The sequence below is a fragment of the Dicentrarchus labrax genome, unplaced genomic scaffold (assembly GCF_905237075.1).
Source record: "Dicentrarchus labrax unplaced genomic scaffold, dlabrax2021, whole genome shotgun sequence".
Lineage (NCBI taxonomy): Eukaryota > Metazoa > Chordata > Actinopteri > Moronidae > Dicentrarchus > Dicentrarchus labrax.
The window spans coordinates 5,879,508-5,904,198 of record NW_026136718.1 but is presented as its reverse complement, the minus strand read 5'-3'; the positions used below and the strand labels follow the sequence as shown (position 1 = coordinate 5,904,198).

At 39.1% G+C, this 24,691-nt stretch overlaps 1 protein-coding gene across 1 annotated transcript in view; it reads right to left on the bottom strand.

The window, feature by feature from the left end:
* Positions 1 to 21,282, bottom strand: part of bcar3 (BCAR3 adaptor protein, NSP family member) — a 69,815-nt gene extending 48,533 nt beyond the window's left edge. Inside the window, exons 1-3 of the mRNA XM_051377990.1 lie at positions 21,202 to 21,282; positions 11,856 to 12,027; positions 7,633 to 7,747 (exon numbers count right to left, since the gene is read on the bottom strand). Coding sequence (XP_051233950.1) covers positions 7,633 to 7,747; positions 11,856 to 11,945 — 205 coding nt within the window. The 5' untranslated portion in view covers positions 11,946 to 12,027; positions 21,202 to 21,282. The remainder of the gene's footprint in view (positions 1 to 7,632; positions 7,748 to 11,855; positions 12,028 to 21,201) is intronic.
* Positions 21,283 to 24,691: the final 3,409 nt, after the last annotated feature.

Sequence of the window (24,691 nt, the reverse complement as noted above, 5' to 3'; positions counted from 1 at the left end):
TTCATTTTTTTCCTGAGCAAATCTTGGTACTATTTCATACAGGCATGTGAAAATTCTTGGCATCTTTGTGTGTGCGAGGGTGGTGTTTCCAGGAAGGTGTACAGTGAGTCAGGAGTGTAATCTGTAATCATCTCCTGAATCACCTAAACCCCCCACAAAAAAATAGGGGTAGGAGAGGGGGGTAGCGGTTCCAGAGAGGCAGGGCAGAACTGTAATCCTTGTCTGATATGTGTCCTTGTAATGAAAGATCTTATCAAGTTGTTTATGGAATGACAAACCTACATGACAGCTATCCTCACTCCTAAATGATCTGTGGCTTTACACCACAGATTTTAGAGCTGTTTGGATCATTTGTAGGATTTGTATCATTCGCTCTGTCCTAGTATTATTTTGTTGCGGGATCATGCTATAGTCATTAGATATATAAGTAATAATACATGATGGGGCGTCCTTATATGCAAAAGATAACATAAAAGGCAGAGAAGAATTCCCCGGTGCGATGCACACTGGCATTTCCTGCACTGAGAATTTACCACAGTATTTTTAGAGGTTTTATGATGCGCACAGACTTAATTGTACTGCACAGGAAGTCTACATTATCAAGTTTTAATCTTCAACTTCAGAGAAGTCTGCAAATCAAAATATTTACGTTATCACATTTTTTAAATGAGTTTGGATAATGCCACACTACTATTACATCCATGTTATGCACTTCCTGTTAACGTGAGTCCTCGGGCCAAGCCCTGCTTCGGCACATTGGCTCAACGTGTTGGCACAAGGCCTCGCTGAGTCACTCATTTCCGAACACTGACCACCAATACACTTCAGGGCACCAGTGTTTCCCGCACCATTAAAGAGATGGGTTTGGCTTCCCCGCCCACTGGAGATGACACCTGCACATAATTAGATTTGAGTATTACTTAGTTCACTGGTATTAGCAAACATTTGTTTTTCCTGTCCAAGCAGAGTTTTGTGGTATTCCTGCAACTCCTCAGTTGGATGATATGTACTGTGCAAGGCACAATCTCTTCCCGATTTCATCCTCTCCTCCTTTCTCCCTCTTCTCTCCCCCTCATTCCATCCACTCCTCATCTCCGTCCTCTCTCCCCTCCCTTCTGTTCTCCTCCTCCACTCCCTTTTTCCCTTATGAAAGAATTTCCCCAATGGGGATTAATGAAGTATATGTTATGTCCCTTATGCACATCTCATTCCTCTGATTGCAGCCGCAGGCTCCTACAATAAAAAAAATCCAGATCTGTTTATTCAGGACAGGTAGAGTGAACTCTAACTCATGCATTAATGGTTTCTGTGGAACGTCAACGTCAACAGCTAATCCACGCGATTCCTGTTGGTTTGTTTTTTTTAATTAACTTTATAAAGTTTCATAATTTGATAGGTGCATGATGATAGATGGCAGCTTCTGTGTAATAGGAATATGTAAAGGTTGCAACATGCAGCTGCCTAGAGCGATTGTAAAGAAGCACCATAAAATCCAGGGTGGTTCTCTTTTCATAATTTAATTACTTTAATGTTTTTATAAGGGACCATGTACAATGCTACACATACATTATCCAGTGTATGTACTGTACTAACCATAACTGAGAGCAAGTATTATGTGATACAGTCCTCACCAGAAAGAGGACAAAGGAGCATTGTTCATTTGTTGTTCACATCTTTAAGTTCAACTGACAAGACTGACAAGAAAAGAGGTGACGTGATGTTGCTATAGCAACACATAGCGGCAGCAGATCAGAAAACAGTAGTATGAATAATTTTTGTAATTGTAATATGCATTTTGGACGGCAGAGATAAACAATATTCTGCTATCGGTCATTCCAGATCAGATGGGTGATTTTGGGAGCACTAACAAGAATGATTGGTTTTTTGGAAGAGCAGAAACAATATGTTAAACACTGTGTTACTGAATGTTACCACGTTATTGCCTCACTGAACTGACTAAAGACAAAATGTAGAGGAGGTTTATTAGGAAGCTTGGCATTTTGGGTAAGCTTGTCAATTATTATAATGTTTTTATTTCCTTCATATACACTCAGTTGCCAGTTTATTAGGAACAACTAGATAAAACTTCTTCTAACCTCATTTATATCAGTGAGAATAACAGAAATAACTAATGCAATACAGTTCATTAACAGCATCATTAACTATATCCTTCAAAATGATCAGAAAGTTGACCCAACACTTCACTACAAGAGTTTCAACAAAAACTGAACATTATAACATTATACATTAGTTTTAGCTATGTGGGTAATAAACCAGAAACTGTGTGTAGTTGTTGTTGACAGCAGTGATGCGTTAGTATAAAACAAAATCAAAAACCAGTGAAGTACAAAGACCCAGTCAATGATTAGAGTCAATTGATCTGATCAACATACACACTGCACTTTTTGGACGTTCCCATCTTGGATAAGCATAATTCCGGGAACTGGATCTTCCCTGTTTGGACATACTCGAGATAACTGCACAGTTGGTGTTACTTACAAACATAGACAATCATGTTTATAGTACACGTAGTATTAACTCTAGGTTATGTTGATTAGTGTATCACCTTTACAACACAGATTATCCTGGTTCAGCCTGTACTTCTTGGCAGGATGTAACATAAGCATCAAATATGTAAAGGTCATGGAATTAAAGATATATTTTTTTGTATACTCAAGTAGAGGTGCATAACACTGATTATACTCTGTGTTTTTATGTATTGTCAATGTGACCTGAACTGAATTGAACTGAACAGAGCTGCTGCAGTCACTGTTTTTGATGTAATTTGAGTTTAGCCCTCCCTTTATATAGCAACAGAATACATGGTTCACAATGTCTTAAATCTCTACAGTTTCCTCCTCGAAGCTGTAAATCGCAGTGCATTTTGTTCTATTGATTCATTTTGTGAGTGTTATTTTTCATTCCCTGGACAGTGATATAGATCTCAGAACAAGTTAGTTCTCTTGACATCTATTTATCACAAAAACATAAGATCAGCCTTAAAAACTCTTGTGAAGAATGTGGTCTGGGTCGGAGGTTGTTAAAAACTACAGAAAGGAAAAAAAAAAAACAGATCTGTAACAGCTGCCAATGACTGAATACATGAGGCTGATTTGAACTACTGGCATAATAAATAAATAATAATCACAGTGTTATTAAAGTCCTGGTGGCCAGAGAGCACGTTTATAACAGCTGACAAACGAGCTAGCAGAACAGAATAGAACAACATAGTAAAAAAAAAACATGAATGAATCTCTGCTCTCCTTCAGCAACTTCTGTGTGAACAAAAACGTCTGACAGTTCGGGTCAGTTGACAGCTATGAATGTGTGTAACTGTCGGTGTTAAAGTTTCTATCTTTGGTCCACAAACTAACTAACTCCCAACTGACCACTGTTAAGTATTCTGTCACCATGACAACATCCGTGTAAACAAACAAGCAAACAAACTGTCCGCATGAACACCTGCTCTCTCTCTCTCTCTCTCTCTCTCACATGCGAACATACAAACAATGTAAAACTTGCTTCGGCCCATGTTTAGCATGGCGGAGTAGCAAAGCGGTGTGTTGTCTGTGTGTGTTCTGGTATTCACATTACTCACTTCCTCGGCTCATATAGTTCAGGAAGGGACAAAACAGCTCTGACCTTAGGACTAAACAGCTGGCATATGAATGAACTGCAAACATGGATGCATGTATGAACTGTTGATGTGAATAAGCTGCTTTATGAACCCACAAGGAGCCCAGCAGTTCAAAATGAGACACTAAATACTTTCATTTCTGTAAATAATGTAGGGGATTAGATCAGGGTTGCAAATTGTAAGCTTTTTCCTTCCTCACTGATAACATTAACAAGCAGTTTATTAATGAATTGTAAATAAAAAACAAAACAAATTGCCAAACAATACCAAATGCATTCTTCCCCCCCCTCGATTAAAGCTTTATTTATACATTAACATATCGCATAATCCCTGACAGCATCGCATAGCTTATGAAACATACAAAGCTAGACATATTTAACACATAACTGAATATCAGATTACATGCGGCACACGCTCATAAAAACAGTCCCAGCTAACATGTAGTGTTATAAAAAAGATGCTCAAAAACAGCCCAATGTAACGCTGCAACAAGAGAGTAGAACCTAACAAATATCTAATTCTACTCATAGCTAGAGTGTAATAGGAGACTACATGTATCGATTAATTGTAATCATCCCTAAGATCAGATATAGCTAAACACACACTGTAACTATTGTCACTACATTTAAACGCATCCCTTCAAAGTTTTGTTTTGTATCTAAAAGCCGCTAAAATATTCATCAATCCTAACAGGTATTGTGTTCAAAGACAGAAATCACATGATGTTACTATCTACTGGGTTTGTTTTAATGTTACCTATAGATGTTTCATAAGGCTGCATCAAAATAGTCAGATTTGACTTATTATATTTCCATTTGCAAAACAATGCCTTCGTCCCCAATGCTGTGATTGCATGCTCCTTTTAATAACCTTCTTACAATAACCTAAACATTGATTTTAGGAAATATGATGTGTCTATTTACTGAGCAGAGACCAGGCAGTGCTGAGGAAGTTCAGGGATAGTTACTGGAGAGAGGAGCTGTGTGTGTGAGAGAACCATGCACGTTCTATGCTCTGACATGTTTGGTGTGCAGAGAAGCAGAGTCCTTCATAAACTAATTTTTTTTTTTCCAGAGCCAGGTGCTTGATTAAATTAAACCGTCCATGCCAGATGTGTGTGTGTTATTGTGCATGGTTTTTGAAAATGTACAGCACATGATCCAAATTAGAGGTTGCTGCTTTCAGATGACTACAGCAATCTAATAAAGCTAGCAGTTGTAAATGACTGGTAATCTATCACCCATTAATATACTCAGGTGATATGAAAACTATTGATTTTATCTGAGTTTATCCTGTAGGCATTGATAATGGAGCAAAATTACAGAACAACCTCAAATTCTTTCCATATTTTCAACATGAAATTACAAACACAGGATAAGGATATAGGTAATCTTCTAAACATAATAAGTATCCACAGAGCAGCCTCAGCGCTATAGCAACAACTGTAACTAAACATAAAACTAAAATGCCTCAAATATGTGAAATATGAGCGTGCACTTGTGTGTTTTACTGTTGCCTCCTTTTTCACCCTCTAATTGTTCTAATTGGAGCATCTCTACTTCTGCGCTGCCAACGAGGAAAGTACCTGACACACGCACACACATGCACACACACACACAGATTCTTATTCTAGCCACGTAATCATATACTGTAGCCAAAAAAACAGTTATATGATGAAATGAATATGTGCCTGGATGCAGTGCGTCAGTATGCATGTGTTTAATCCTGAAGGTGCTCTCACTGGAATGCTCTTATCTGGGTCAAATGTTGAGTTGGCATTTTGGAGGATGCTGCGTGTGTGTGTAAGTTTGTGCGGTGTGTGTGCACGTGCGTGTGTGAAGGATACCATTAGCTGAACAAATCTGGCCTTTGTGGTAATGATAGGGGTGGCAGGCTGCCAGGAAGACAGATAATACCACAGTAGTTGGTGACTGAGTGATTTCAACTAGAGGCTGTTTCACCTGAGCAACGGTCCTCAACTTGCAGGTTGGGGCTCCACTAGGGGCCACACAGTGATCTCAAGAATGTGAAAATGTATGCTTTTAAAGGAGTAATCTGTTGTGTATCTCTTTGGCGGTCATCACTTACTCGTCACTCGCAGATCACAACTGGCACTGTGATATCTCTTTTCTTGTTTTTTTTTTTAGTTGATTAAGTTTGAGTTTCACTGCTCAAGGTAATTCATCAGTCCTTCTTCTCTCTCTATTTCAGAAGTCAGTCAGTGGCAATATCTTTTTGTCCAATTTCTTGATCCAGACATAAATATAACTATCAGACGGGCTGCCTTGAAATTTGGTACATATATTCATGGTTTCCTAGTGACTTGATGGTCTCCTAAATTTTCATCTAGCCCCACCAAAAGGCCAAACATGTCAATTTCTACATGCTAACTATTATTTTTAAATAAATAAATTTTATTCTTATATGTAAAGTACACAGACATTTGGATGTTGGCCTTACATCTGGGCGCTACACAAGAAGGACATTATTACAAGCTTAACATGCAGAAATAGAACATTTTTAAAAAGAAGAAAAGATTAAATGTCAGTGCATATAGAAAGTGTTTATAATGCAGTCGACCACAACCATTTCCTCAGAAGTCAATTCTATTTATATCTTCTCCTATAATAAGACAGACTTTATTTCTTATTATAGCTTCAAATGAACCATTTAATTAAAATATCATACAATTATGGCTTGTTTTACTGAGTGTACATCAGAAAGGTTCTTGGCTTCTGTGCTGGTTTAATAAATGTTGGTGTTGTTGTTGTTGAGCCTGGAAGCTTGGTTTATATTTTAGGTGGGTTTAAGGATATGAGCACCATGATCTATGTATTTAGTAAATCAACCACTACAGTAAGACAAGCCTTTTTTTTTTTTATTGTGCCTATGACAGTGATACTACAGTTATTCTCAAAAAATTGCTTGCAAGGCTTATTGTCTACAGGCTCATCTTAACTTTTCTTATCTGATTTCTGAGACCTCCAACATTTTATCACCTCTAAAAACATTTACACTCCTCCAGAGGAAAAGACTAGCAACAAAACTGCATTTTCACACACTTCACTTTTGTCAAACACAGACCTTAAAGTGGAAAATGTTTAGGTTCACTGCAGCTTGGGGTCTGTTTTTTTTTTTAAAGACACATTCCAGTTGGGCTAGCAAACTGACTATAAAAGAGGAGCCTATGTCTCTATAGTACCTGCTGCCTTAAACAACTTCAAAAAGTCTGGCTTCTGCGAGATTTCTAGTTATCAGAGAAAACCGCGTCCACTCTGCATTGAAGCAAATGTGATTCATTAATTTTGGTTGCAAAGTGGACATTTTGCCTGTGGAGACGCATCACTTTTGATCACTTTTGATTTTATTTTCAGTATATTTATGCCTTTAATGTAATATAAAACAGGTACAGGGGTCAACAAGACAAATGGTACTGTGTTACATATTAGCCTCGGGAGATTCACTAAAATCATTTTCTTCACTTGGTATATACTCGACTCGTGCAAGACTCAGTCACCAAGACAACAGTTAGATTTCACAGTATAATGCATGGGAAAGTGGGCAAACAAAGCAGTCAGTCACACACACAAATACACACACACACATCCCTGCATGCACACACACTTCTAGAAGTGATTAAACCCAGCAGGACTGCAGGCCTCAGCACTCTTCTCTCTATTTACTGACAGCTTTGGAAGTGTTCACATTTGTGTGTGTCTGTGTGTGCATGTGTGTGTGACACAGTATTGTCCTCCACCAGACAACCCCCTCCCCACCACCGGACCCCCCAGGCATAAGCATGTCTTTACATGACACTAATGCTATCTGTCTCTGTCTTTCTGTCTACAATACAAGGGTACACAGGGAGAGAGACAGATAGATGGAAACATGGAGACTCAAACACGGACCCAGAATCAACAACCTGATGGAACAGATAAGAAAAGATAATGTTTGGTTAACTGTGAGTTTGACTGCCTGTAAGTGTATTTGTGTACCTCTTCTCCTCTCTCGCTCCTGGAGGAGGCGTAGAGAAGTGAGGAGGTGCAGGCGGTGAAGGTGATTGTGGACTCCGAGCTCCAGGAGGTCATATTCTGAGAGGTGGAGCAGGTCCTGGAAGACATAAAGATAGAAACAGTTGAGTTAAACTGAAGTGATGGTGCTTTGTAGATAATATCCTGTGATCTTACCTGATAAATAGTTCATATATTGGCACATTAAAGCACTGTAATGTTAAAGAACCGATCTTAGTGAGACTCAACACCCCATTGTGCAGCTTTCTACAGCTGTCAGATACTTTTGCTCATTGTTTTTGGTTTTACCTGTGTCGCTGATTGACCCCACCCCTGAATATTAAACTGTCACCAGCCACTCCTAACACATAAGCTCACATAAGCTGTACCTGTTAACAGTGAAATATGGCAAACATGGCAACAAAGAAAGGCAAAAAGATGGCTTGCTAACAAAAGAGATATTTTTTTTGCCAGAGTTGTACAGACTTGACGAAAAAGAGAAAAAAAAAATATTTTGCTGTACACATCTCCTCATAGCTTTTTTTCTGTTCTTAGGTCACTGTCGCAATACAGTATCTAAGGATTAAAAACAGCACAGCGCTCTTACTGTATATACTAGAAAGCCTTTCATACTATAACAATGCCACTTTAATGAGATGACACTGATAGACAAGCAGAATATCTCCAGGGTCACTGCTCTGGTCTGAAAGAGGTATTAGACACAGTCAGAGACCAGGACACGGTGCCATCCCAAAGCCTGTTTTTGCTTCATTTTCACTTCCTTTATATGCATAACATTCCTAAAAAACATCAATAGTAGATTGATGAGCTTATTGTAGCAATATGAGGCAACTTCTGTGAGTTCCAGATTGTCTGATTTATGGCACTGAGAAGGTGTATAATTTCTGACAGAAAATGGGTTGTTCAGGTGCTAGGGGTTAAACTGTTTACTAAGACTCTGTGTGAGGTGTCTCAATATACCACTTAAAGGACACGAGCCTACCAATCACACACAAGTAGTGATGTTGGACCTTTAACGCAGTTTATATGAAGCAATAACAAATTCTTGAGGTGTTTTCTATGGAATAACATAAACTGGGGAATAACATTCAGAACACAACATTTGGATTTAGATTTTCTCACAGGGAAGATACTGTTGTGCTCGGTGGAAGTCAGGAGACACACAGTTTGTCTAGACAGGTCAGTGGCTCCAGCACAGAAGAAGATGAAGACCACTGGTGACCTCCTATCTTCCAAAAGTGTGCCGTTTCCTCCCCTCATCCTGCTCCTGTCATTACAGCATTGTCTTAAACACGCACAAAAAACACACACCCTGCCTCACTTCAACCCTCACTGTAGTATTATCATAAACGACCCCTGAAATAGCCGAGTGAGGGAGAGCCACAAAGTCTTTGAACCAGATCTCAACCTTGTGCAGTAATGGAACCACACGAAAAAAACAAAAACACACACACACACACACACACACACACACACACATACACACACGTAAATGACACATAAACTGTGTCATCAAAGGACGCTCCCAGCTCAAACCAAGGCCTTGTTGTTTTGGTTTCTCAACAATACGACCATTCTCTTCAGTTCATCACAAACACTGCTCTATTTAGACTACACACACACACACACACACACACACACACACACACACACACACACACACACACACAAGGCAAACTCGCACAGAAACAGTGCACAATCAAATTACAGTCACCCTTAGTCACATACAGCAAGTTAGAAGTTATCCACGCATCCACAACCACACACACATACCTGCATATCAAAGCAGCCAGTGGCACACATGCACACGAACACACTCAAAGTCACCACCTACTCACATACATACGTACATACGTGTGTGCACGCAAACACACACAAAAGTTCCATAAAAACATCAAAAATAAACTTTCAAAAAACACAAATGCAGACATGTACTAGACACAAATTAGCATGTACACACACACACACACACACACACACACACACACACACACACACACACACACACACACACACACACACAAACACACACGGTCATTGCGGTCAACATGCCTAGGCAGCTCAGTAATAACATGTTAGTAGGTTAAAGAAGAAGCCACTACATTAGTTCTGCTGATGTTAACACAAGTAACACACCCCATGACTGTGTGTGTGTTTGTGTATATGAGACATGGCTGGCATATCACAGTCCTAATCCATCTCAGATCTATCTATCTCCCCCTCCCTCTGTCGCCCTCGTCTCCCACTGTGTCCAACAGCAAGTTGACATGTTTTCTTTTTTCTTTCTTTTCCAGATCCTGCAGAGCTGAACAACAATATGAACTCTCATACCAGTCCTCTGGAGAGTTGATATAGCACTTGTCAATGTTGGTTTTGCCCGCGTGAATGTTGTTCCAACGATGAAGATGCTTGTGAATGAAAAGACCGATCAGTGTGGTACAGCCAGCACCGAGCGATAAATACCTCAACCTCACAACATTTCTGATATCAAAATCAATCAAATGAGCTTGTGAACTTGTATCTGCAGCTATACAGAGTGTTTGCAGGGACTTTTAACTCACTGTCATCCTGATTTAACACTGAGTTTTCTGTGTTCGCGCTTCCCTGACAAAACAGAACTGAGCTGCACATGAAAGAAAACTAAAAAAACACTTTTTGTCACTTATACCTGGAGTGTGAACAAAGCCTAAATCATTAAGTGGGGAAGTGTGAATCTTAAGATGCTGTACATTCACTTCATTTTGCAAATCACTTCATCATGGCAAATTTCATCATTGCATAAAGTTACATATTGAAATACAAGAATAAAATGCAAAAAACAATTTTCAAGGCTCACAGCGGTGAATCTGAAAATATTCGTCATGATTAAAGTAAAAATAAGTATCAACACAAAGTCTGCACACCACACTGAAAAAAACAAAGAATTAGGCGATGCCCTTTGTACTCTTTACATGCGTGTAGCTGTTCACAGTGATGATGATGTTGGCTGAGTTTGTTTTACTGGTATGTTGTGTTAAAGAGCAGCCTGGATGGCTAAGAGGCACTGAGCTGGATATTGTTGTTATAATATCCAGAGAAAGGTTAGCAACGCTGAGCCGAGTTCATTATGCATGGAGGATGGTCGAGGAGGGGTTAGAGTGTGATTCTTAGTTCTTGTGTTCCCTATAACTCTAATTACTTTGCAAAAAGACAGTTGAGAGTAGTGCAAGTAGCTCCAGTCATCAGCTTCATGCATTTATTTTAGACAACTTAAAGAGACTTTCATTCGGTGCACAACAAAATTTACTGGTTATATTATTTCAAACTTTATTTCAAACAACTTTAATGTAAACTCCATTATGGTTTAATGAGACTAGAACAACACATTCTTGTCCTTGTCTCCCCTGGTTTGCCTTCACTAATTGCACCAATGCATTCTGGGTGAACATTAGCAGGAGGTATTGTAATGGAATAATTCATGTGTTATTGGCTAATCAATCTCATCTCCTAGCCAATGGCTGTGTAATGTTCAAATTGAAGTTGCCTAATGGTGGGATGTTAAAACAGCCCCCACATCACTGTTCATTCAGTCTAATAGACCTGTGATGAAGTTTTATTTGGCTTCTTTATTAGGCTGCTGTGGCCTTAACAACAAAAACAACAACAACAACAACAACAATTGCATTTACCAGAACAGAAAATGGTTTCCTCAAACATTTACTGAAATCCCTTGTAAAGAGACACGTTGAAGGGTCAGTTCATCCAAATTACAAATAACATATTTTTTTTACTCACCCCTAATGCAGTCTGGACATTTAGATAGTGTCAGTTTTATGTGCTGTATCTCAATAGGAACCACTTCTTTCGTAGAAAGTAGTTCACAGCAATGCTTCGAGAACCACAAAATAAATCCCATTACAACCTATTGCATTGGGGTAGAGCCAGAAATCTCGGAGACATATTTAAAATCTTGTGGTAAAGAAACTTTGAGTGAACGTTTTAAGTGAGTTTACTTTGCTCCATCAGATTTCAGATTTGTTCCTGTAACCTTGTACAGCAGGTACATTTAGTCTACTGCCACCTTGTTTTCTCAGGAACCGGCAAGCCTGTATTCAGACATTATGTTACCGTAATAAAAAAACAATATTGATGTAAATCTCTCTCTAGATTTTGGTAGGTTTGTTGGTTTCTGTGTGTGTTTGTATTACCTCTACACCATCGTATTCCTGCTCCAGTGCGATGCAGTACTGTGGCAGTCCCAGCTGGCTCAGCCATCGGGAGATAGACTGGTGCTTCATGGTGACACATATACACACACAGGCACGTACGCTGATGCACACACAGTCTGCCACTCACTCACTTTCTTCTTTCAGATGGAACCTGAAACACAGCAAAGGAATAACTGATCAGTTTAATTTAGATGGCTAGTGGAAAAAACAATCTAAACAAGTAAACAAAAATTTTAATTGATGCCAAAGCTACAAATTGTGAAACCCGTTATTGTTAAACTCACACAACAGTAGATTCAATGCAATTAGTGAACGTAATCTCATTTAAAAATAACACACAGACACAAATGAAGGTTACTCATCTCCTCTCTGCACAGTGACTTTCACTAGTAATGACTCTGGAATCTGCCAGTTTACTATTAGTTGGCTTTTGGAAAGTACAACAAGACATACAGTACATGATGTATGTTGACAACCTTTTAGCAGGGTCTAGGAGAAGGAACTGCAATCATATGTGGGAGATTTCACAGAATATATCCAAGCCATTTCAGTCTGTGCGAGACATAATTTAATACTTCTCAAGCCTGTTCACAAACTGCACTCCTCTCCTACAGTACAGTGCAGTACTTCAAAAATAGCCATAGAAAAATGAAGGATTGCTGATTGACTTTATTTTGGGATTCTATTTTTACCCATTTCTTTTCTGACTTTAAGAAAGTAGACTTGCGCCGACTAACTGCACTATTTTAAATCAGGTCATTTCAATATAAAACCTGGCAGCATTAACAATAGCTGAAGAATATATGATGTTTGTTAGAAAGCTGCTGCAACAATCTTTGAAAACCATATATTGGTGATGTTAAGCATAACAAATCACAATACTTTTTTGTGTCCATGCACACATTCAGACATGTGCTAAACAGACCATTTGTTTTTCACAGCCGGGTTGTTCTGTAGCTAAGTCTTCTTTTATCGGTCTAATGCGATTAGCAGCAACACAACAGACACTTCAATGCTGTAAACACCTCTGGGCGATGATGCCTCAGTCTCAACAGGAGGCTGATACTGAGACTGAGAAATCAAACTCTGCGTCTTTATCTGCCGCCAGTCAAGATTGGGCCACAAAACATTAAGCAGAACGTTCAGGAAGTGAAGGAACTGGATACTAGGAACGAGAGCGATACCATCCAAACGCCCTCTACTGATTACTACCACAAATCATTTATACCGAGAAGCCCTGCGCTGTCACTACAGCAACATCACACACACACACACACACACATATGAACACAAGGTGATGAAATACTAAATGATGACAGTGCTACATGTCAGGATAAATCTTGGTAAGTATAGAAAGAGTTAGTGGAGAAAATCTGCTGAGTTAAAAACTGGCTGCCCTTTATAAGAATCCTGTTAGTGTCTTAAGTTGGCAGACAAAATGTCTACACTATATCTGCAGACAGAGGAGAACAGGAGACAGAATTATATAGAACAGAAAAAAAGCAGGTGGCCGTAAGTGATTACCATGGATGTCCCAATCATGTTAAAACAGCTTTTGCCCACTAAATCTCCCACATCTTATTTATAATGAGCTACTTGATCCAAATACTGAAGTTAGACAGTCTATAAGCTTAAATCATTGGTATACGAATTAAAGATTAACTTGGGAAATGTGCTTCAGAAAATACGTAAACTCTGTTGGAACAACAGAAACACTTGATGACTGTCATCGTTTATCCTCGGCTGAGTACAGTCACTGGCTTGCAGAGAGCACACAAACCTAACAACAGCCAAGTTTATTTTTAGCCTGTCATCAGGTTACTCACAGAATTATTGTTAATCAGGTCACGTTCGTCATTTTAACTGGTGAACGTGACAGTTACTACCGACCATAAACAAGAAGCTGCCTGAATGTTTTGTACACTGCTGCGTTAATAGTGTTATAACCTCAGTGCCAGAAATCAGAGTCACTCACTAGTACACCCAAATAGTTTTTCGCACACATATTAATATGCAGTGACATGCTCTATCTATCTATCTATCTATCTATCTATCTATCTATCTATCTATCTATCTATCTAATCTTAGAATCTAATCTTTCTGAACTAAACTAAGCTTCTTTGTCATTTTATCAACATGAAAAGAAAGAAAAACGCCACCTAAATCGAAGCTCATATGTAATTTATTTATCATGATATTGATGTAGATATTGTGATTTAATACTTTTTCTGGAAAATCAATTGAGAAACTGATTGACTAAATAACCATATGAGTATGTCTGCTTTCAGCTAATCCAGCTCATTTAAATACACAATAAATCAAGGTTCTTTATTCGAATGATGCAAACATCATATCGAAATCCACTGTGGCCATAAATCAGTTCTGCTCAATTATTTTAAACATGGCCCACAATGGCCTAATACAACCAGAGATCTCAAAGGGATAGCTACTAAAATATAAACCATATGGTTGAACTCTCTGATGGTACATAAATGTACATAGTCTCACGATATACATCCTCACGCTGCCGACCCATAATTTAATTTAATCTGTGTTCCAGGTCATTTTTATACACTTACATTGCAGTAAAATAAAAATAAAACTTTCTGTTTGAAAGACAGAAAAGTACACAAAACCAGCTAATCAACTGATTCAGGATATTTGCATTATAGATTTTTGATATTCTTCTGAAATGCTGACAGTCTCATAAGAATGGAAGAGATCTGAAATATATCTGAATAATCTTGTTCTGGATCAATGGGAAACACATTTCTATTGATGAAAGCAGTAATGATTTCCTCCGCTGTATTTGAGTACCTGTGTGTTGTCGGGTAGTATTATTGTTTGTCAGTGTCATTGTGTCCTTTGTGTATTGTATTGTGTGAGTGGCAGAGCACACATGCATGCATGGGGGTTGTACTGTCATTATGGTTTATGTGTGTGTGTGTGTGTGTGTGTGTGTGTGTGTGTGTGTGTGTGTGTGTGTGTGTGTGTGTGTGCGTGTGTATGTGTGTGTTTCTATCAGCATAAAGAAGACAGAACAACAAAAACCTTGTCAGGCAAGGAGGCGGTAACTGAGCACGTGCAGTGAACCCCCCCCCCCCAAACCCCACCCAATCATATTAAGTGATGTCACAGAGATGTACATGATGACTAAAGGTTGTTAGACCCCCACCACAGCCGACCACTCGCCAGGATCCATCTACACACACACACACACACACACCTGGCCCCTCTTTCAATCATATCAATCTCATCTATGAGCGTGTCATCATGTAGATTAGAGGACTCGTTCATACAGTATATGGACTCCTGTCAGTGTCTAACACCATTTCCAGTTTAACCTAATGGAGAAATGGAGGTCGTCCTGGAGAATGAATGACCTCTATGTCCCACAAGCAATGAGCTTATACACGGTACGTATACAGTACCAGGCATCTGAAGGAGCGTTATCTGCCCTCTTACTCTGCCTGGTCTCTTACATGATGCCAATATTAGTACGTTAAAGGAATCATTTAACAAATGATTTCGACTTCGCCCTCTCCTTGTGAACAGTTCCCTTTTCTGAAAGCTGATGACCAACAGTAGATAAAACAGGAGATGATAAAACTGGACATTTACTGATCTCGATATACTAAGTTTTCTGGTTATTAGTTTTTCAGTACAGTTAATTGAGAATGTGAAAACCAGGCGTAAATGTCTATTATTTGCTAATTCAGCAAAGTCAAGCACTCGACAAGTCACAGTACTTCATCACATTTGTGCAAAAATCATATAAAAATCCAATACTGCTGTGAAACAATAAATAACATTGATACATTCATTTGATTTGTGTAATAAAATGTTCCATACGATCTAACTAACGGTCTAAATGTTTTAAATGTACTGTAACTCCTCAGTACCGTTTATAGGGTTCAGGACAACAATGTAGATCTGTCTAACTCAATACCACATTAACTGTATGTGTGTGTGTGTGTGTGTTTGCTCTGCAGCTGTTCCTTATGTGTGTCACCTCATACTAAAAGCTGTGTTACTCATGGTTAGTGTGTCAAGCGCACTAGCTCACACACGCATTAATGCACACACTTATACAAATGGATGCATGCAGAGTCATTGCCATTGCCTGCTCTGTCATTATGATATGCTAGATACACATTATGCTGATGCTGCAATAATGCACACTAACATAGCTCATCTTCATCTCTTACTGCCCAGTTAATCCATCAGCTTAAGTCACCTTCCCTACTGGAGGTCAATTTGGTGGAGGACTCCTGTTAACATGCAATGTCACAAACTACTGTTGCACCATATTTACGGTGATGATAAAGATTATTAGTCCTGGTAATTAGGCAACGCACTCATAGTGGATAAAGACCAACAAAACAAAGCTATATAAGATAAATAACAATTACATCTGTTTTCTGTAAGTAACCACGTTTAGCTGAATGGCTCCTATTAAATAAACAATAAATAAAATAAATAAATAAATGCCGACTTTGTCTGGATGGAAGTACTCTCTCGTGAGTATTGGTCAACATCATATCTTTGTTTTACAGATCACTCACACTGAAGTGCAGTTACTATAATGTTTTAAGGTAAGAGTGACTGAATTTTGAAGGTTTAATATTATAAGTAGGGTAACAAGGTAATTCCACTATGGAGTTACATGAGAAATAAAATTCCTTTTGAAATGAGCAATACATAAGAAGCACTTTTTGGGACCGCATTTTTACAAACTACAAACATTAATGACCACATTTTACCTATTCTGACACCCCTTAATACACTTCCAGTCCTACACACTGCTGTTTATCGGGTTGACTGAGCTCGGAGGAATTAGCCTCCAAACCAAAGGGTTAAAACAAACAAGTGCTTTTAAAAGCTGCACTGTGCAAGCATTCCTGAACCTTAACTTTTTGGATTAGTACTGTCAAAATGTCACTCCGGCAGTCAGAGCTTCATTCAGGGAAAACAAGGACATCAGCCCTCGTTGCGTCTTTTACTCCTTGGTATAAGACTTTATAAAACGGTAAAGTTGAGGTTTCTGTGTGAAGTTTACACGCAATTTACATTTTAGTCACTTCTAACTTCTGTTTGGAGCCACCACTGCTGCTCCAAATTTCCTAGTTTTGCTTTCACCCATTTAAAAAGGGATATCACAGAGGGAAAAGGGTCTAAGAAACAGTGTCCTCTATGTGATAACCATAAAAATGTGCCATCAAGTTTACAACTGGGGTTAACTGAGAAGCTTGTGCAGCCTGAAACCTGCGTTGGCCACACCCTGTCTACTGTGCACAGATATCAGGAGCTTTCACAGCATCTTTCAGCCAGATGATCCACGTAACAACTGAGCAGCATACACTATTGAACAGCTGTATGTCATTTTAAAGTGTTGAGGCTTTTGCCTGATATTGTGAGCGGTTTGTCTTGTAAAATTTCCAAAGGGCTCCACATGGTTGATTGAAAACTCTTGAAAGATCACAGAATCTTTCCAGACAAACAGATGAACGCTGGCTTTTAATTGGAAGACTTGCAGGAAAGAAAGCAGTTTAGAGAGCTTAGAAACTACTTGCTAGGGGGAAGAAAAGGGAAACTATGCATTTGTTGCATGTCCTTTGGGGAGGTCAGATTTCCTTTTCTGGATTAGAAACAAATACTGGTTGTCCTCATAAGACAGGGGCAACTCAGTAGGGAAGCCACCAGCGGGCCAAAGAGAATCGTCTGGTGAAACTCCCGGGGATCTCGTTTTTTACAGCGCTGGCATTTTCTCTCTTTGTTTACAATGGAAGGACATGCTTGTACACATCCCAATAGTGCTGACAGGATGAGAGACTAAAGAAAAGGTCAGCACTGATGAGTCGAAAAAAGAAGTCAGCACTGAGGAAAATTAATCCCAGTAGAACCAGTGAACAAGTTCACTATCCACAAAACTGAACTCGTACTCCCCAGAGGGTTCTTCTTCCTGTCAAGTCCAATCCAAGCTTCCTCTCCTCTCCTCTCCCCGTTGGTTTGACCCCAGCTTTTTCCCATGACCACATTTCTCTGGAGCGCCGTCACACTGTTCATTGAATTATAGAATATAAATTGACCTATCCCAGCATCCAACTTGCTGAATGATCTAAACAGGCCTGGCTATTTGACAGACACTCACCAAATACCAAAGCAACTATCAAACTCAAAGCTCAGAGCAGTCACAGCAGCATTAGATGACGATTTTCCATTTACCCAGTCACTCTCTAATGCCTGTATTGGCTGTCTCCTGTAGTCCAAGGACATCCGTTTTTGCCAATCACATTAGACTGACACAATCCAAGCAATTGAATTAAGCTGCAAAAATAACATCAGCATCACCACCAAGCCAATTTTAGCTGCTGTTACTGAGCCAGGCAGCACAATGTTTGATTGTTTCAAATGAAGGACGCTACACAGGAAAGATGAGACAATGTCGCCGACTTTCAGTCTCAGGTGACTGTGCTAATAATCCAGGTGGCAGGTAAGGTTGCATCCCATTTGTCCTGTATGACGAATAAAGACGTGTGCTGAGGGAACAAACATGAAAACCTAGTATCCCCAGCTGGAATACAACCAAAGTTAAATTCATATTGCTCATTCAATACCTGCTGTACATACACAATTAAAACAATTACAAACTGTTACTGATCGGTAACATGCAAATGATTCCACCACAAATGGCTACTGGGGCCAGAGGATTTGTTTTGAGCATATAAGAGAATATTATCATATGAATATGTTTTTCATATTGTTCTTATAAAGCAAATCTTTTCAAAAATCACATAAAATAATCCAACTGTAAGTCAGTTATTAAAACCTATTAAAAATTATAAACCTATGATTATACCTTTAACAGATTTGCTTTAAAAAAACGTAATAGTATATTTACTTGCTGGAATTAAAATGATTTGTATAAGATAAAACAATATGACCATATCACCACGATGCCACCAAAGTGGATCTAATACACATAAAGAGGCAGACGTGCGGTTTGCGGTGCTTTTTCGGTCAACATGTCTGCACTGTGTCAAAAACAAAGCATAATGTCACAGCCCTAACAAGAAACAAGCCTTACTCCTGAGATCAGTTAAATAAAAAGGTAACCCGAGCCCAGAAATGAAGGCAGCAACATGACTTTTTATGAGATGCTCTGTGACCTCTCCTGAACTGTTTCTGAGGTGTGAACATAAACTTTTGACAGAGGTGGAATATCATTTTCATCCCCGTGGTTGTCTACTTGCCTTGAGAGAACATGTCTGAAGCTGTCTGAATGTGTTTACCTGTAGGTTACAGTAACTATAGAAGCAGCTGGAATATGACAGAGGAGGAATCGGGTTAGACACTGAATAACTACTGTGTTTTTACAACCAAGGAGGCAGTTATCTTAGTGCTGGTTTAAATATCTCCCCTTTGCTTAATCTTCATTTTGTCTAATCATCCAAATTTGTCTTCTTCCTTCTCTCCTCTTGCTTCCTTGCGTTATTTTTTCTTGTTCTCCTTTCACCACCTCACTACTCACTGTGCTATCGCCTCCTGTTCCTTGTCTCATCTGTCTTTTTCTACAGTACCTCCTCCTCATTTCTGCACTTTTTTTTGCATCCTTCTCCTCCTTCCATATTCCCTTTGTGTGTCAATATAACCGGATTCTTCTATATTCTTCTCAGAGACTTTGAGAGTTAAAGCCACTTTACAGCTGCCTGCATTTGGGACACGTATGAATGTGTAAGCTAAGACTAAACCACTGTAGAGGTTTGTGCAGTTGACAACTTCATCAAGTTATCTCTATCTTTTTTCTCTCTCTCTCTCTCTCTCTCTCTCTCTCTCTCTCTCTCTCACACACACACACACACACACACACACACATGCAGGTGCACATCAAGCATGGCTGGGCTTGCAGCTAAGTAGCCACACAGCAGCAAACATCTTATTTGTGTGAAATGTTAGATGACTTTCACTGTGTCTGTGCTGCAGGCAGAAGGGGCTATTATCACGCTGCACCACAATATCAGCAAGTTTTCAGTCGGTATTTGGATGTTTGCCTCCGGGGAGGTTGCATTTTCACTCTGCTCCCAAACTGATTCAAATATTCTCTCAGAGGCTTATTTTCCCTGCTTTATTGGGTATTTAAATGCAAGTGTCTGTATTTCTTTTACAAGCCCAGAGGGAAACGGGGGAAATACTTTGGCAGTGTAATTTAAAAATAAAAAAAATTCAAATTTTCCAGTCATAGTGCATCTTCTGTACTTTCTCCTTGAATTAATACACTGTCATATTACTTAAATCACTAGACTGACACTAATGAGTACATGTTATGTGAATCAATATTAGAAAGATTCATGTCATCCTTAAAAAAATGATTTAGAAGGTTTTATCCACATCCCTGTTTGTCAGCCAAACATGTTTTTGCGTAACCATTTTGCTGCCCTATAAAACATAACCTGTTGGATATGGACAGAAAAATGTGCAACTAGTTCTCACTTGTATGGAATTTTATCATTTTGTCTTAAATACTGTGAAAAGCACTTTATTATATATTTGCATTTCAGTTTAATCTGCTTTGGCAATTTTAATGAAAGATTTGTAAAGATTGGTCAGATTTTATGAAAACATAAAGAATATTTTAAAAATGTATGGCTTGAAAAGAACTCACTTTTTCTATTAATTATAACTCGCACTTGAGGTTAAATGATCGTGGCCTGGTGATAACAACTCAAAAGATAAGAGATGGGAGAAACAGAAGGGAGGTATAATTTGCATGACTCAGCTCTGAGGTAAGGGCATTCCTCCAGGGAACTGCCTGGCTTCTGCACATACTGTAGACCTACAAACAGCTTTGCAGCATCTGCTTTTTTTCTGAAGCAGCTATGGAGAAGGTCCAACAGGGGATTCGGGCTCCCCCTAAGAGAAAATAGGACTAGTTTGGGTTCTCACTTTCTCACTCTGAATCCCAGGAGGTTACAATGCAAGATAATTTCAGATGATTCACCGTATGTAACTCTAAAACACTAACAGTGCATCAATTTGAAAGTCCTTATTATTATAAATATTCAGGAATTCATGAAAACTTCCACAAAAACATAATTTTAACTCCTCCTTAAATCTTTGCTTAATTTGAACTAGGCACCAAATATATGTTCCAGGTGCCAGTCAAGTACATCGGATAACTCAGCAATTCAAACGTGCATCATACCAGGTGAAAGCAGCAAAGATTAGTGAGCTACATTTAATGTTTTTGTAGCATTGCTGCATTTCCTTCCCACAGTGAATGTTCATAAATCACAAGGTGTCAGTCATTTAAGCAGATCAGTCTTACCTTGCAGAGCGACAGAGGCACGGAGGCGGTGTGGCGGTCTGCTGCGGGCGGTCTGCACACACTTGCTGGGGGACAGTGATGTGAGGAGCCCCCCCCCGGTTGGAGGACTGGTTGTGGTTGCCTGGTTTTGGGGCACGTTGGAGCGGTCACGGCACAAAAGTTTCAATCGGGCGAATGACATCAGCTTGAGTTGCTGTCGACACCTCAGCGGAGGTCTGCAAAGAGCCACAACCTTGAAGTACCTGTCAGCACCCGAGAGAGAGAGAGAGAGAGAGAGAGAGAGAGAGAGAGATGCTGCCTTCACGCACGCAGATAAAACTTCGTCAGTATCAGATTCAAGTACCTAAAGTAACGTTTAAATACAAACAGGGTCTTCATGGTCTTTATTTATTGTCACTAAAAAGAAAAATGTGACCTCCGAGGTTGCTTTCCCTTCACAGATATGTCTAAAATGATTGTGTGTGACATTAAAGTTTGCACCCTGACCCAATAGACCTATTACATTAACCTGATTGATCGCCTATAAACAGTGTATTTGTTCTGGTAACTTCAAAGTTCGTTAAATTAAGGCAAGAAAAACGCCAGACAAATAAAACAAGATATAACTTTTAATAAAATGATACATTTAATGAGGCAAATGACTTTGCAAACAAAATAAGTTAATTTAACTAGTTAATTTAACACATAAATACAAAATAAACTATAAATCATTAGAAACGTGAAATCATTTAAATAACTTGGTTACCTCGAGGAAAAACTATTAACTATTAAACTCCTCAATAAAGTCCTAACTTCAGAGTAAAGACGGTTGTACAAGTTACCTTCTTCGTTACTTTTCCGTTACATGTCTCACTTCCAAAATAAAGCACTTCCGTCTTCACATAAAGCTACAAAATAAAGGTCACATAAGAGAAATACACATGAACATGAACCTTAAATTTCACCTAACAGCATACAGAAGTTTGCATATTTGTATATCAGACTCTTCTCCCAACGTGCTGTAAGAATATATGTGCAAATGCATTTTGTATCCATCTTATCCATAGACCCCCTTTTCTTTTATGTGAACTCCTGCCCCCTTGTGGTATTAGTCAGTAAGTGCACCAGTGGGAGGATGTGAACATGTGTCTGTAACCATGAACTGCAAACACATACAGTGCATTGAACATTGAATTTATTACAAAATATCCAGAAACACTACAACTACAACAAAATCAAACATCAAGACACCAAAAACAGAAAAACTGATCAGCGTCCAGGTCCAATTCTGTGCCTACACAAATGAAACAATGTGTGGCAGTTGTTGCACTGAACCCACAACACCAGTCCTTCTGGATCCCGCAGCGGGTAAGGGTGCCTGCACTGTCCACATCTCAGAATCCTCCTTTCGCGTTTGTGCCTCTTTGCAGCAATGTTACCTACTACTACTAGAAGAAAAGAAAAAGAAAGAGCGTGTGAGGAAACTGCTGATTTTTTATGGATTGTCGACATGTGAAGACTGCAGAGCACAGGTACCGGTGGATGCTGCGGGTTCAGCAGTGCAGGAGGAAGAGCCAGATGACGGGAGAGCTGGAGGCTTGGAGAAGGTCTGCCAACGGTTCAAAACTGTACATATCAAAAGAACTTGACTTAGACATGTCTTAACATGTTTACTGGTTTATTATAGTCAACTTTCCCAACATGTTAGAAAGTTGTTTATGTGTTTTATATTGTTGTTTTTTTTTTACAGATTATATAAAGTGTTGGGAGAGTAAGGGGCTTGTGAGGCCTGCTGCTGCTGCTGTTGCTGCACGCTCTACACAATCATATTAAACATTCAAATCTACATTTTGAGTTAAGTTTATGCGTTTATTGATATGCAAATGCAGTCCAAATGTAAAATAGAAATGCTTTCTCTATCAAAAACAGTGAAGAAAACTTCACCTTCTCCTTTTAGATGATGTTGGTCCTTGGAAGGCAACTCATGTGGGATGGTTTGCTGCTGGGGGTAAGCACTGAGGCACTGTGGGAGCTAGAAGTGGGAGTAAAGAGGGCGCTTTTGTAAGAGCTAACAGGTGTGGTAGAGGAACTGGCTGCTGGGCTGGTGACGATCACCATCCGGGCCTTCCTCCTGACCTTTCCGGTGTTACAGGTTTGGTTTAGTCTGGTTTTGTGGATGATGCAGAGCACATCCGCAGATACGCGACCTGATGCTACCAGTGGATGGGTGAGGTAGAAATTGGAAGATGGACTTTTGGGCGGGTCAACAGGGAAAAGGGCATCCTGAGATGGGTGATTAACTTCAGGTGACAGTGGAGTCAGTGGAGCTGGCGCAGGGGTCTCAGGTTGCACCACAGACGACACGACCTGCGACCAATCAATGGCTGCTGGGTTCAAACACTTTCTTCGTATTGGAGAAGGATTCACAAACTGTCGACAGATCTCTCTTAAGATCCGAGAAATCTTCCTTCAAGGGTCCAAAGAAACTCACATCCAGAGGCTGCAGGATGTGAGAGCTGTGCGGTGGCAGACACAGGAGGGTGACCCCCACCCAGTTCTCCTGTCAGTGATGTCCCATATAGGGCATTAGGGATTCCTTCCTTCTTATTGTGCCCCCGTGGATTGCCCCCTTTGTAGATAAGAAGTTTAAAAATGACGTTACTACATTAAAAAAAAAATCTAAACTACTCATTACCTACCTTTCTTTTGTTTTAGTTTCTTTTCCACAGTCTTTCTTTGTTATTTCTTGTCAGCCAGCTCAAACACTAAAAGACAAATACACAAATACATCTGTAGCTGACCCACACAACAACCAGTCAGACGTTAATGTAACGTTAGTGCATCAGGTTAATAACTCTGACCTGGTTTCAGAACAGCAGAAAGACAGTTTAGTAGCTATTAAGGTTATAATTTAAGATGTATAATCTTAAAGTGTACTGTTTCCATCTTTACTTTCTGTTTCTGTATAAAACTGAATCTTTTATAGTAAAATATGTTCACAAACGCTGTTTTTATATGTAGATTATTGAATAAATTAACTGCTCGTTGCTTCCACCGGACAGCGCCAGTGTCCGATTAACGGAGGACTGAAAGTGTCCCTCACTCTTTTTTATTATTGTTTAGTCTGAAATGTCAGATAAAATAGTGAAAAAAGAAATGGTGACTTAAATATTTCCCAATTTACTGTCATATATTACAAAGAAAATCACATTTGAGAAGCTGAAAAAAAAATGAATTAATTGTTTAAATCTTTACTATTTTTTATACTAGTTATTTATTGCTCTGTAGTTTTATCTTCTAAATTAGTATTTTGTTTGTATGTATGTTTTATTTCAAAGCAAAAATAGCACTAAAGAGGGTTACGTTACATCTGCAGTTGTGTAATTTAATATCACCGATTATTGGATTGATTTTTTATTTTAGTCTTAATTTAAACTGAAAAACAGTGTTAAAAATTAAAATATAGTGAAAACAAATGTCTTAAAAAAAAACATAAATTAAAAGTCATAAC